This window comes from Mus caroli, unplaced genomic scaffold, assembly GCF_978045245.1.
Source record: "Mus caroli unplaced genomic scaffold, Mus_caroli_1 scaffold_14, whole genome shotgun sequence".
Taxonomy (NCBI): Eukaryota; Metazoa; Chordata; class Mammalia; order Rodentia; family Muridae; genus Mus; species Mus caroli.
In genome coordinates this window covers 15,881,659-15,894,885 of record NW_028227269.1, presented here as the reverse complement: position 1 = coordinate 15,894,885, position 13,227 = coordinate 15,881,659, and the positions used below count along the sequence as shown (strand labels likewise).

The following is a 13,227-nucleotide window of genomic DNA, read 5'->3' as shown; positions in this document are numbered from 1 at the left end:
TGCATCTGCCTCCTGAGTGCTAGGATTAAAGGAGTGCACCACCACCACCCAGCCCAATAAATTCTTATCCTGTGCATTGTCCTGGAGTGTGAGTTGTGTTGAACCTCAGTGGACCCAACAATGTAAAGGCTTTACCACACTGCTGACATTCATAGCATCTGTCACCAGTACGAATAGTCTCATAAAAAGAAGAATATACATAAAAAGAAGCTCAATGAAAAAGCTTCAGCCGGGTGTGGTGGTGCACGCCTTTAATCCCAGCACTTGGGAGGCAGAGGCAGGCGGATTTCTGAGTTCGAGGCCAGCCTGGTCTAAAAAGTGAGTTCCAGGACAGCCAGGGCTACACAGAGAAACCCTGTCTCAAAAAACCAAAACCAAAAAAAAAAAAAAAAAAAAAGAAAAGAAAAAGCTTCACCATACTAAATAGATTCACAATGTTTCTACCCAGTTCAAATTCTTCCATGATGAAGATGACTACAAAATTGTGCAAAGGCTTTGCCATATTAAATATACTCAGAGGGTTTCTCCCTCAGCCTTTCAATGGCTAGGAGCAGATCTCATGACCAAACCAACTCTCAGAAAAGCAAACATTTAAATTGGGGTTACTCCACCTTGCGGTTTGTCTTGTGTATGCCTAAAGAACTCTGACATGCAAAGGCTTTACTACGTTCATAATATTGACATGGGTTCTCACTTGTATGTGATCTTTTATGTCATTATAGATGACCTTGACATCAAATGCTTTACACCACCGATTACCTTCCCAAGGTTTCTGTCTTCTATGTGTTCTTTAAAAATAATGGAGACTATAAAGTCGTAAAAAGTCTTTACCACATTGATTATAGAGACAATAACTTTGAGAAAAGTCTTTATCACATTGATTACATTTCTAAGGTTTCTCTCCCTTATGGGTTCTTTTATGATACTGGAGACAACTGTGACCTGCAAAGGCTTTACCACATTGATTACATTCATAGAGTTTCTCTCCAGTATGTTTTTTTTTTTTTTACATTTCAATCTTTTTATTAGATATTTTCTTCATTTACATTTAAAAAGCTATCCTGAAAGTCCCCCTATAAACTCCCCCAACACTGCTCCCCTACTCACCCACTCCCACTTGTGGGCCTTGGCATTCCCCTGTACTGGGGCTTAAAAAGTTTGCAAGACCAAGGGGCCTCTCTTCCAGTGATGGCAAACTAGGCCATCTTCTGCTACATATGCAGCTAGAGATATGAGCTCTGGGGTATTGGTTAGTTTCTATTGCTGTTCTGCCTACAGGGATGTAGACCCCTTCAGCTCCTTGGGTACTTCCTCTAGCTACTCCAATGACTGCCCTGTGTTCCATCCAATAGATGACTGTGAGCATCCACTTCTGTGGTTGCCAGGTATTGGAATAGCCTCACAAGAGACAGCTATATCAGGAAAGTATATGTTCTTTTATGATACTGGACATGACTGTGACCGGCAAAGGCTTTACCACATTGATAACATTCATAGGGCTTCTCTCCAGTACGTTTAGTTTTCTGACGTTGGAGATGACTGTGACGTGGAAAGGCTTTACCAATTACATTCTTAGGGTTTCTCTCCAGTATGTGTTCTCTTATGACATTGGAGATAACTGGGTCATGCAAAGGCTTTACCACGTTGATTACATTCATAGGAATTTGCTCCAGTATGTGTTCTTTTATGATACTGGAGACCATTGTGACTTGTAAAGGCTTTACCACACTGATTTTTTTTTTTTTTTTTGAGACAGGGTTTCTCAGTATAGCTCTGGCTGTCCTGGAACTCACTTTATAGACCAGGCTGGCCTCAAACTCAGAAATCCGCCTGCCTCTGCCTCCCAAGTGCTGGGATTAAAGGTGTGAGCCACCACCGCCCAGCCGTGTTCTTTTATGACATTGGAGACTAATGAGTTGTGCAAAGCCTTTACCAAATTGATTATTCATAGGGTTTCCCTCCAGTATGTGTTCTTTTATGACGTTGTAGATGACTGTCACCTGCAAAGGCTTTACCACATTGATTACATTCATAGGGTTTCTCTCCGGTATGTGTTCTTTTATGATATTGGAGATAACTGTATTGTGAAAAGGCTTTACCACATTGATTACATTCATAGGGTTTCTCTCCAGTATGTGTTCTTTTATGACGTTGGAGATGACTGTGACTTGCAAAGGCTTTACCACATTGATTACATTCATAGGGTTTCTCTCCAGTATGTGTTCTTTTATGATATTGGAGATAACTGTATTGTGAAAAGGCTTTACCACATTGATTACATTCATAGGGTTTCTCTCCAGTATGTGTTCTTTTATGACATTGGAGACCATTGTGACATGCAAAGGCTTTACCACATTGATTACATTCATAGGGTTTCTCTCCAGTATGTGTTTTTTTATGACGTTGGAGATGACTGTGACGTGCAAAGGCTTTACCACATTCATTACATTCATAGGGTTTCTCTCCAGTATGTGTTCTTTTATGATACTGGAGACTAATGAGTTGTGCAAAGGCTTTACCACATTGATTACATTCATAGGGTTTCTCTCCAGTATGTGTTCTTTTATGACGTTGGAGATGACTGTGACTTGCAAAGGCTTTACCACATTGATTACATTCATAGGGTTTCTCTCCAGTATGGGTTCTTTTATGATATTGGAGATAACTGTATTGTGAAAAGGCTTTACCACATTGATTACATTCATAGGGTTTCTCTCCAGTATGTGTTCTTTTATGACATTGGAGACCATTGTGACATGCAAAGGCTTTACCACATTGATTACATTCATAGGGTTTCTCTCCAGTATGTGTTTTTTTATGACGTTGGAGATGACTGTGACGTGCAAAGGCTTTACCACATTCATTACATTCATAGGGTTTCTCTCCAGTATGTGTTCTTTTATGATACTGGAGACTAATGAGTTGTGCAAAGGCTTTACCACATTGATTACATTCATAGGGTTTCTCTCCAGTATGTGTTCTTTTATGACGTTGGAGATGACTGTGACTTGCAAAGGCTTTACCACATTGATTACATTCATAGGGTTTCTCTCCAGTATGTGTTCTTTTATGATATTGAAGATGACTGGGTGTTGGAAAGGCTTTACCACATTGGTTATGTTCATGTGTTTTCTCTCCAATTTGTCTTCTTTTATGACATTGGAGATGACTGGGACATGAAAAGGCTTTAGAACGTTCATTACATTCATAGAGTTTCTCTCCACTATGATTACTTACATACCTGAAATGAAAATTGGCACATGTGATATGTTTACTACATTAATTTCCCTGTTCAATCATTTCATCAGGATGAATAAAGTTTACAAATTGGTCTAATGAGAAAGATGGACCAGATCATCTGGTTTTATCACTTTATTTTTTTAAATATTTATTTATTCATTCTATGTAAGTACACTGTAGCTGTCTTCAGACACTCCAGAAAAGGGAGTCAGATCTCCTTATAGATGGTTGTGAGCCACTATGTGATTGCTGGGATTTGAACTCAGGACCTTCGGAAGAGCAGTCGGGTGCTCTTACCCTCTGAGCCATCTCACCAGCCCGGTTTTATCACTTTATATGTTCATGGGGTTCTCCCTCATTATGGGTTGTTTTGCATCTTTCGAGATATCTGTGATTGTTATTACATGGCTAACATTTATAACATCCTTTTGATATGGGATATTTATATGATGTATTTGATCTATATAAGGAAAATAGAACAACTCATAGCTTTATAACAGGAATTGCTTTCATAATTTTTCCTGTAGCATGAATTGTACCACATTTGACTGTGAACCAGGACAAACAAAAGAATTTTCAAATTCCTAGTACCCAGAAAGATTTTCTACAGTGTGAGCTTTAGGAAGTTCCCAGTAAAATTAGAAAACCAATTGATTACAAACTATTATCATATTCAGAATGTCTACCAAAGATAGAATCTGACAATTTCTCAAAGTTATGGGATAGAAAGCGGTACATTGCTTCTTTCAATATCCCTATGTTCACATGGCTTTTTTCCATTGTGACATATGATATATATATTAATAGAAGAGTAACAGATGAAAGGTTTCCAAATTGTATTCACACTGTTTGACTTTTTATTCCTCATAGACATGTAATATATGTATTAAGGTTTCTCCTATGACAACACTCTTGACTCTCATAAATTGTACCCTAAACAAATGATCAATTTCACTATAAGAATATGATTATCACCAACTTTCCCCTGGATTATTTGCTTATTGAAAGGTTTTGGATATATATTTATCACTATTCGATGTGCGACATCTAAGTCTTGTACATCTATACACGTTGTCAGATCAGTATAGCTCTAATAGAGCTACAAATTGAATAAAGGTATCTCTTAAGGCAATGTTTCCTCGTCTTTTTTAAAAAAAAAGAGGACTGCTTTGATAGATAAATCAGATAACTACATCGAGGCAGTACATTTTTTTAAGAATAGTATAATTAGGGCTGGAGAGATGGCTCAGTGGTTAAGAGCACAGACTGCTCTTCCAAAGGTCCTGAGTTCAAATCCCAGCAACCACATGGTGGCTCACAACCATCTGTAACAAAATTTGATGCCCTCTTCTGGAGTATCTGCGGACAGCTACAGTGTACTTACATATAATAAATAAATAAATCATAAAAAGAATATTGTAATTATAATTACACTTCAAGTATTGACATTTTACACTCCTGCTTTTCTTTAGAGGTTCCATATCATAGTAAAATTTCCTTAGAGGCATAATTGCATAAGCTTTCATATGAAAATTACCTTTCATTTCTTCTTGAACTTTGACAATGTCTTTCAATATGATGGTTTTCCCAAGTGTAGCCTAAAAGACAGTACCAGAAAAATAAATGATACAGTATTGGAAATTAGGCAAAATTCAAGGTACTGTGAATTTTCTCATCACTGGACACTATTTATTCAGCTCAGTCTTCCTTGTTCTCAATTGTAATAACAGAGCATCATCACTCACCAAGAGACATGTCTTCCCACTATTTTGAAAAGCAAAAGAAAATTCACAGTCATACCTATAACAGTGAGGTTCCAGTAGGTCTCCAGCATCACATCTTTGTAGAGACTCTTCTGGGAAGGATCCAGTAAATTCCACTCTTCCCCAGTGAAGTTCACATGCACATCATCATAAGTCACTGCATCCTAAAATGTCCCATACATGCGTACATCACAAAGCATGGTACTGACATCACTGTAAAGTAAATGTACGCTTCCTTGACCACATATTCATGTAATTCTGGGGCTTCTTCCACTGACTTCTGGACACAGAAGTTATAATCTAAGTACCATAACATTTTAAAGGAAATTGAGTTGAAGGTTCACCTGTGTTGCTTATGAACATTTTAAATAAATAGGTTAAAGTCTTTCGAGAGGAATTTCAACTGAGAGGGAGTTGTAGGGTGAAACAGATCAACAGTACTGAGAACACAGCCCAGAAATTGTAAGAAGAATCACTAACGAGAAAAATCATGGACAAGCAGGGTGTATTTGTTCATGTCTTTAATCCCAGAGTCACGGGCAGGTATACGTCATCGAGCTGGATCCCTGTCTGTTCTATGTAACACATTCCAGGACTGCAAAAGTTACATATTAAGACCCTTACTCCACTGCAAAAATCAACCACGGAGACAAAAATGATAGAAAGAACTCAGTTGTTTACTACAGTTCCTACAAAGAAGTATACATTCCCTGCACTTCTGTACTCATCTAGCAGAAACAGGAAGTGTACCGCTTTAAACTGCAACATTAGTAAAACTTTACTAGCAATCAAGGCACATTTAATGGACCAATGGACAGATGAAAATATTAGTAATATAAGTGTTGAACATAAAAAGCAACATAAGGCAGGAGAGAGTGATAACTCAGCCGTGGAAAGCTCTTGCTGGTCTTCCAGATAACAGTGGTCAATTACTAGCATTCACGTGACCCATGGCTTTATGAACAGGAGTTCTGAGTCCACCTTCCAACAACACTAACGATGAGGCACACATGATATTCATATTCACACACACAGGAAAAAAACTCCTATGTATTTAAAAATTTCAAAACAAACACAAGAGTTTGGGGAAACATCAACACCCAGAATACAATGACTCTGAACCCTCAGGCAGTATTGTCATGAGCATATGCTATCCTAAAAAATAGACTATAATCTATGTTCCCACGGAGCACATAGGGGGCCCTAACCCCACTCAAAGGAGAAACAGAGGAGATTGGGAGGAGGGAGTCTGTGAGGGCAGGGACCTAGAGTAGGGACAGTGATCAGGGTGATAATGAATATCTAAATTATAGGATAAACAAAAAAAAAAAAAAAGGAAAGAAAGAAAAAGGAAATTTTTGAGTGTATATACACTTTCTCTTCCCCAAGATGAATCTAGAAAGGCTCCTGCACTGTTCAAATGTCTAAAGTCTCTGCTGACACTCAAGACAATATCTTGACAGCCACATCAGAAAGCAAAATTGCAAAATCAAAAAGCAAGTTATATCTTTCCAACATAAAATGGCACTGAATACCCCTTCCCATTCCAATCGATAGGAATGTGCACATAGGGAGAGAAGATTGGACAAAGGCAAGAAAAACAGCAGGGCAAACACCAAATCCTATAGCTTTGTCTCAAACACATTGGACTTCAATTCCTAAAGGCATAGATGGTGCTCTTCCTGTAACTTCTCATACATCTCTCAGTTTGGGTACTTCATCTCCCTGTAAGCATCTCTCCATGGCAGATTTCTCAATGTGTTAGTTTTCTCTACAACCTGTGGTCACAAAATGCAACTCAAGCATCAACCGCACCACCTAAATGCAAGGAACTCAAACAGAGTCTTCCCTGGGATCCTGACTCTGTCAAAAGATGGCTGGAGTGGTGCTAAACTGAAACCATAGAGAAAGAATCTATGACCATGGTATTTTCATCTTTCAGTTTCCAGAAGCAGCACAATGTGGATGATCCTGTGAAGTCTGACTTCTAAATTAACGGACCCTGCCTCGCTTGGACCACATTTGCAGCAGGTTTTGTTTAAGGTTCCATCCTGGAATGAGGAAACACTGTGAATACTCCTCCCATTAATTTAAAACATAGCAAGCAGGAGGAAGTACTACACTCAGGGTACCTTCATAGGCACATACCCAAAAGGGCATTTGTTCCACTAAGTTCATAGCCACTTTATTTATAACAGTTAGAAACAGGAAAGAATGCAAATGTTCCTCAACTGAAATGTGGACACAAAAACCATGTTTCATTTACAAAATGGGATGCTATTCAGATATAAAAAACAAGCACATCATGAATTTTGCAGAGAAATGGGTACAAATAGAAACTAATATCTGGAATGAGGTAACTCAGGCCCAAAAGGACATGCATGTACATACTCACTTACAAGTGAATAATAACCATAAGTACAGGATACCCACACTGCACTTCATAGACCTAAAGACAGTAAACAAGACAAGGCACAAATGAGCATGGTTGAATCTCACTCAGAAGAGGGTATGAAAGAGACAGAGAGGCAGGTGGAAGAGAGAAAACTGGATGGGATGTTAGTCAAGAAAGAAGGGGAGTGTTAGGAACAGGTGTGGTAAGAGACAAGAGAATGCCAGAAAGCCAGGAAAATGAAATGAGATCAGCAGATGCTGGGAGGGTTACGGTGGAGGCATCTGTTGAATGTGCCTAAGAATATGAATGGGAGGGCACAAATGCGGCTAGGGAGGTGATCTTAGCTTAGATACATAGCACTGAGTTATGGACCATGAAGCTGTGACATCTTGCAGTCAGGCACACCAGTGAAGTGTTCAGTACACCAAGAAAACCAAAAACCTTTCCTCCCAAAATTTGTTCTGTCTTCAAGTAAGGCAGACACAAAGTTGAAACAGAGACTGAAGGAATGGCCAAACTATACCCTGCCCAACTGGTAACCTATCCCATGGGCAAGCACCAAGGCTGGCATTACTGAGGATAATTTGTTATACTTGCAGATAGTAGCTTAGCATAATTGTCCTCTGAGCGTCTCCATCCAGCATCTGACTGAAACATATGCAGACATCCACAGCCTAACTTTGGACAGGGCTCAGGGAGTATTTTAAAAGAGTTGGGGAAAGAATTGACGGCCTCTGAAGGAATAAGAAGTCCATGAGAAGACCCTCAGAGTCAAATAACCCAGAACCTAGGAGACTCTCAGAGATGGAGCTACCAACCAAAGAGCACACACAGGCTGGGACGGAGGCCCCCACCATATATGTAGTGGATGTGCTGCTCAGTCTTCATGGGGTCCCCAACATCCAGACCGGGACATGTCTTTTAACCTGTTCCTGTCTGTGCAAACTGTTTCCCTAACTGGGCTGCCTTGTCTGACCTCAGTGGGAAAAGATGTGTCTAACTCTGCAGAGACTTGACATGCCATAGTTGAGGGATACTCAAGTGGTTCCCACCCTCCCTGGGGAGATAAAAGGGAGTTAGTGATGAGGGACTGTGGAAGGTGGAATGGGATGGGTGTAACAATTAGAATGTAAATTGAATAAAGAAATAGGGGAAGTTTCCCAGCACTCAGGAGGCAGAGGCAGAGGCAGGGGGATTTCTGAGTTCGAGGACAGCCTGGTCTACAAAGTAAGCTCCCGGACAGCCAGGGCGACACAGAGAAACCCTGTCTCAGAGGGAAAAAAAAAAGAAATAGGAAGATTGAACAAATACTTATCAATAGCATAAAAATATACAATTCGGGCAATATTTTGTTTGTTTGTTTGACCTACTCAATATCTCAGGGCATAAGCCAAGTACAAAAGTTTTCTGGGGTTCTTTTGGCCAAAATATCACAGAAATGACCTCTTCCTAAAATTTTCAGTCTATTTTCTACTGAAATAGTATGACCTCAACTTCATGTGGCTGCATTACTGTAAACACTCCAGTCTTCCAGATCCTATGGGAACAACCGATTAAGCTCCATATACAGCTTTCTATGACTTTTGCCATCTCAATTTCTGATATTTTCCATATTCCTTCAAAAGAGACCAGAGATTCTGTCCAGCAGCAAAAGCAGCTTTTGAAACAATTGCTGTTGTTGCTGTTGTTGTTGTTGTTTCTGTTGTTGTTGTTGTTCTACCTTGCAACTCTGCTGTTATGATGGTTTCCTCTGAGCAGAAGCATCTCAGGTAATAAATGTTTGTTTTACATGGTTCTGTCGGATCACAGCCCACCATACTGGGATCTCAGACTAGAAACTAAAGCTAGAAAATGAAGACAAAAACATTTGACAAACACTACTTCCTGCTTTGCTTTGTTGCTTGGTCACTCTCTCATGCTCTGTAGCCTCCCTCAGCCTTGAAGCAGGCTGATCCAGACTTTGACCTTACTGCCACTAAGAAGGAGACTACCTAGTGTCTTAGTCAGGGTTTCTATTCCTAAACAAACATCATGACCAAGAAGCAAGTTGGGGAGGCAAGGGTTTATTCAACTTACACTTCCATACTGCTGTTCATCACCAAGGACGTCAGGACTGGAACTCAAGCAGGTCAGAAAGCACGAGCTGATGCAGAGACCATGGAGGGATGTTCATTACTGGCTTGCCTCCCCTGGCTTGCTCAGCCTGCTCTCTTATAGAACCAAGATTACCAGCCCAGAATTTGACAGAATGACCAAATCCAGTCTCTAATCTACCCAGTAACTGAGCTCTTGGTAATCTCCTACACTGCATGGAAAAGCAGCTTTGGATTCATCCAAAATAAACTAAAAATAATCAGAGAGAGGCCATGCCAACTTTAATTGCAACTTGTATTTCCTTGGCTTTCCAACACCTGCCAGTATTACTGATACCTAACTGATTCAATACAATGAGAGAAGCATCCTAACTTTATAAACATGGGCTTTCTTTTAAGGATATCACACAGAAGTGTCCTTTCCACAGAGGGAATCCTACCTTTTTGGATGTAATCACTTTCATAAGCATTAATGATGTATTTTCAAAACACTGTGACTATCTTCCTAGTGCTTTTCAAGGGCCCTCATGGGGGAGGGGCTCTCATTCCTCTCATTCCTCACCTGCCTCATTAAAGGCATCAGTGGCACCTAAAGGCCAGGTTGAGAAAAGTGGAGTAAAGCAATCTGCTCTCACTGAACTCACTACAAAAGATTTACAAGCAGATCTTTTGGAAGATGGGTGAGAGAAAAGAAAGAGAGGTGGTGGTGAAGGAGAAGTGTGAGACCCTGGCTTAAAGCATTTCTCCCTGGAAGATATTGCCCCTAAAACATTTCCCCAAGCTTGTTTTCCCTGATCTTTAAAAATACAGCTAGAAAGAAGCTCTTTGTTCTCTATAGCCAGCAAAAGGCTTTTTTGTCTCTATACTGTACAACCAGAGATGCCTGCCTTCCTGTGCCGAGGACACGGAGATAAAAATTCAGAAAGAACTCACTCCTGCCTTGTAAATGTCACCAAGGACACCTGGAAGAGAAGAACTCCTCCCAACTCTCCTCCCAACTCCTCAGCTAGCTATTAAAAGCCCCCTACTGTCACCTCTCAGGGTTGAACTCCCCTGCCCTGAACTCCCCTGCCCTGTGAGGGGTTCCTTCTCAGCTAGCTGATAATAAAACCTCTTGCAGCTTGCATCAGGTGTGGTTTTCTCTCGGGAAGATGGGGTGTTGGCCAGTTCATCCCGGGACTTGAGCTGAGGCCCGGCATCCATCCGGGGCCTTACAGAAGAACGGATACCCTTGCTCACTTCCAAGAGCAGGATGCTGAACCTAGTATTTTTCATTGAGTCTAGTCCTGACTCTGTAGGTCTACAATGACAAATATTTTACACGAAAGAAAAATAGTCTATTTTTTCTTTTTCTTTTTTTTTTTTTTTTCAGGTGAAGCCTAATAGCAAATGCTTTCTTCAAGGAAGGGGAAAGGATGTAATGACATAGCTTAATTTGAAAACTCTCTGAACACCAACCTCTGGCACAAGTATTTTAAAATATCTGCACCATCTTAAAATTCTGAGCAAAGGAAATGTAGTCATCGGTTCATTATTGCTACACGTGTGTGTCTCGTTCTCCAGCTACCTATTGTGAGTCCGTCTGGACGCACAAAGCCTACGGAGCCGAAAAAACGAAACTAAATTCTTTTGGGAGGTAAAGAGAATGATGTAAGTGAGGCTATCCCAAGCCACGGCCAGCCTCGGTCCCTGCATGGACTCACACAGCCTCTTCCAAGCCTGCTTCAATTTTCAACCCAAGCTGCTTCCTTCTCCCAGTCCCTCTACAACAGGATATGGAGAGCTCGCTGCTTAGCCACTCAATAGGATGACTATGCACCTTGCAAAGGAACTGACCATACTGTCCAGGGGCACCACACAGGTAGCCCAGAAGTGGCCACCAAAGACCTTTTGGACCTCAAAGCGCTGGTTCTCCACATCCCTCGACAGCGCTGCTCTGCAGTAAGTACATAGTGGGAACTGCCAGGCCTTCCAAGATGGGATGGGCACCCCTGAATAAGCAGCTTGGGGTCCCCTGGATCTGCTGTGCATGTTGTTTGAGAACGCAGAGGTGCCCCTGCCGGGCCACTTCTGGAACAAGTTGGAGGGGTCCGCGCAGGGAGACCCATCACTCCGGGGCCTCAGCCACCATGGACTCTGCAGCCGAAGTTGACCTCTCCGAGGATGGGAGCAAAGGACCTGAAACCCTGCGAGGGAAATGGGAACAGGCAGGAGCGTTCCCAAAAAAGGCCCAAGGTGGCCAAGCAGCCTCTCCCTAGAGCAGGGATCAAAGGGCTTCTGTGTTGGGCACTGCTGGCACGGCTGCGTCCGGCTTAGGGAGACCAGAAACTTTTCCCGGGTGTGGGCGCAGGCGGAGGGCACTGGGTATCGGGCACCAGGCGCGGAAGCCTACCTGGTCCGCAGGGCGCAGCGCGATCCCCGCAGCCCTAGCCTCCGGCCCAGCGCCGGCGACGCTACCGCTCAACGACTCAATGGCCGCCACGGTGTCCCGGCACTGGGCCGTGCGCGTGGTGAAGCTAGAGGGCGTGGGCGCGTTGTAGTCCTCATGGGTCTCGGCCACGAATTCCGACACGGAGATCTGGTCCGGCATCGCCCGGGCTCCCGGGCGCAGAGTGCGGCCGCCTCAGTCGCCCAGGGCGCTGGCTCGGACTCCGTCGCTGCAGGCGCTCCGGGAATCGGAAAAAGGGAAGAGCGGGCGCGCAAGTCGTCGAAGGGCGGGGGAGACACGGCGGGACGCCCGGTGGCAGCAGGGGCACGCGCAGCCCGCAGCTCTGCCCGCTGTGCTCCAGGAGCCGCCTAGGCCACTTACACTTAAAGTGAGGTCAGAAGCAGGCGCGCACAGCCAGCAGGAACTGCGCGCCTCGCAGCTGCTGGCCCGGACGCCTTCCTCAGAGAGGGGCGGGACGGGCTGGGGATGGGGCGGGCGGGGCAAAGGTCTGGCCGCCAATCGGGGCGCGCGCCGCCACCGCGTTGCCAGGAAGCTGAAGCCACAGGAAGAAGGGCGATGTGCGCTCCGGGCTTGTCAGCGCCTGCGGGCCGCCGCTTTGTGTCTGACTTCCGGACGTGCTGTGGTTCCAGGGCGCGCCCTCTCCCGGGCTACAGTGCCGGGCTCCCACCCCGCACCCGCCATGACCTCTAGCAACATTGCCCAGAGGGCGTGGAGTGGAACCAGGGATCCTGGCTTCCCGGCTGGAAGGGAGCCCACCCTTTTGCTCCCCAATCCCACCCTTGGCCTCAGAACCCCCTGAATTCCCCTCCAGAACCTCAGGGAAGGGCCAGTGAGACAGTGTGGGTAGCTCGCCCCCTACAAGACAGTGAAATCCTCCAGGGCACTTTAGCGGGACAAGATGTAGGGACCATGTGTCTGTGCGCCTTCTGCAGCCTTAAGAAGCCATGGGTAAAGGCAGGTGTTTTGCATAGGGAGTTGACCATGGTACAAGCCGAATGGGAATTCAAACCCAAGACCTTCGACTTGGAAGAATACTCCAACCCCTAGTAAGCATCCTGTTCCCTAAGCTTGTACAATTAGGGACACTCCCAGTTACTTGATGACAGTTTTAGGGTGCTAGGTCAGGCTTCACCCTGAGAAAATCATAGAATGCACTGATGTACTGTCAGAAGTGAGGGATATCCAAGAGAACCAGAGGTAGAGCATGAGGGGGCATATTGTACCTGATGGTTCTCAGAGTACCCCAACCCACAGCTGATTGATCACAGACACCACTGGGCCAAAAAT

At 43.5% G+C, this 13,227-nt stretch overlaps 1 protein-coding gene across 1 annotated transcript in view; it reads right to left on the bottom strand.

Moving 5' to 3' along the window:
* The window catches only part of LOC147001113 (uncharacterized), a 126,958-nt gene extending 114,862 nt beyond the window's left edge, over positions 1 to 12,096 (bottom strand). Inside the window, exons 1-4 of the mRNA XM_085830218.1 lie at positions 11,884 to 12,096; positions 5,041 to 5,167; positions 4,777 to 4,838; positions 2,001 to 3,072 (exon numbers count right to left, since the gene is read on the bottom strand). Coding sequence (XP_085686344.1) covers positions 2,001 to 3,072; positions 4,777 to 4,838; positions 5,041 to 5,167; positions 11,884 to 12,081 — 1,459 coding nt within the window. The 5' untranslated portion in view covers positions 12,082 to 12,096. The remainder of the gene's footprint in view (positions 1 to 2,000; positions 3,073 to 4,776; positions 4,839 to 5,040; positions 5,168 to 11,883) is intronic.
* Positions 12,097 to 13,227: the final 1,131 nt, after the last annotated feature.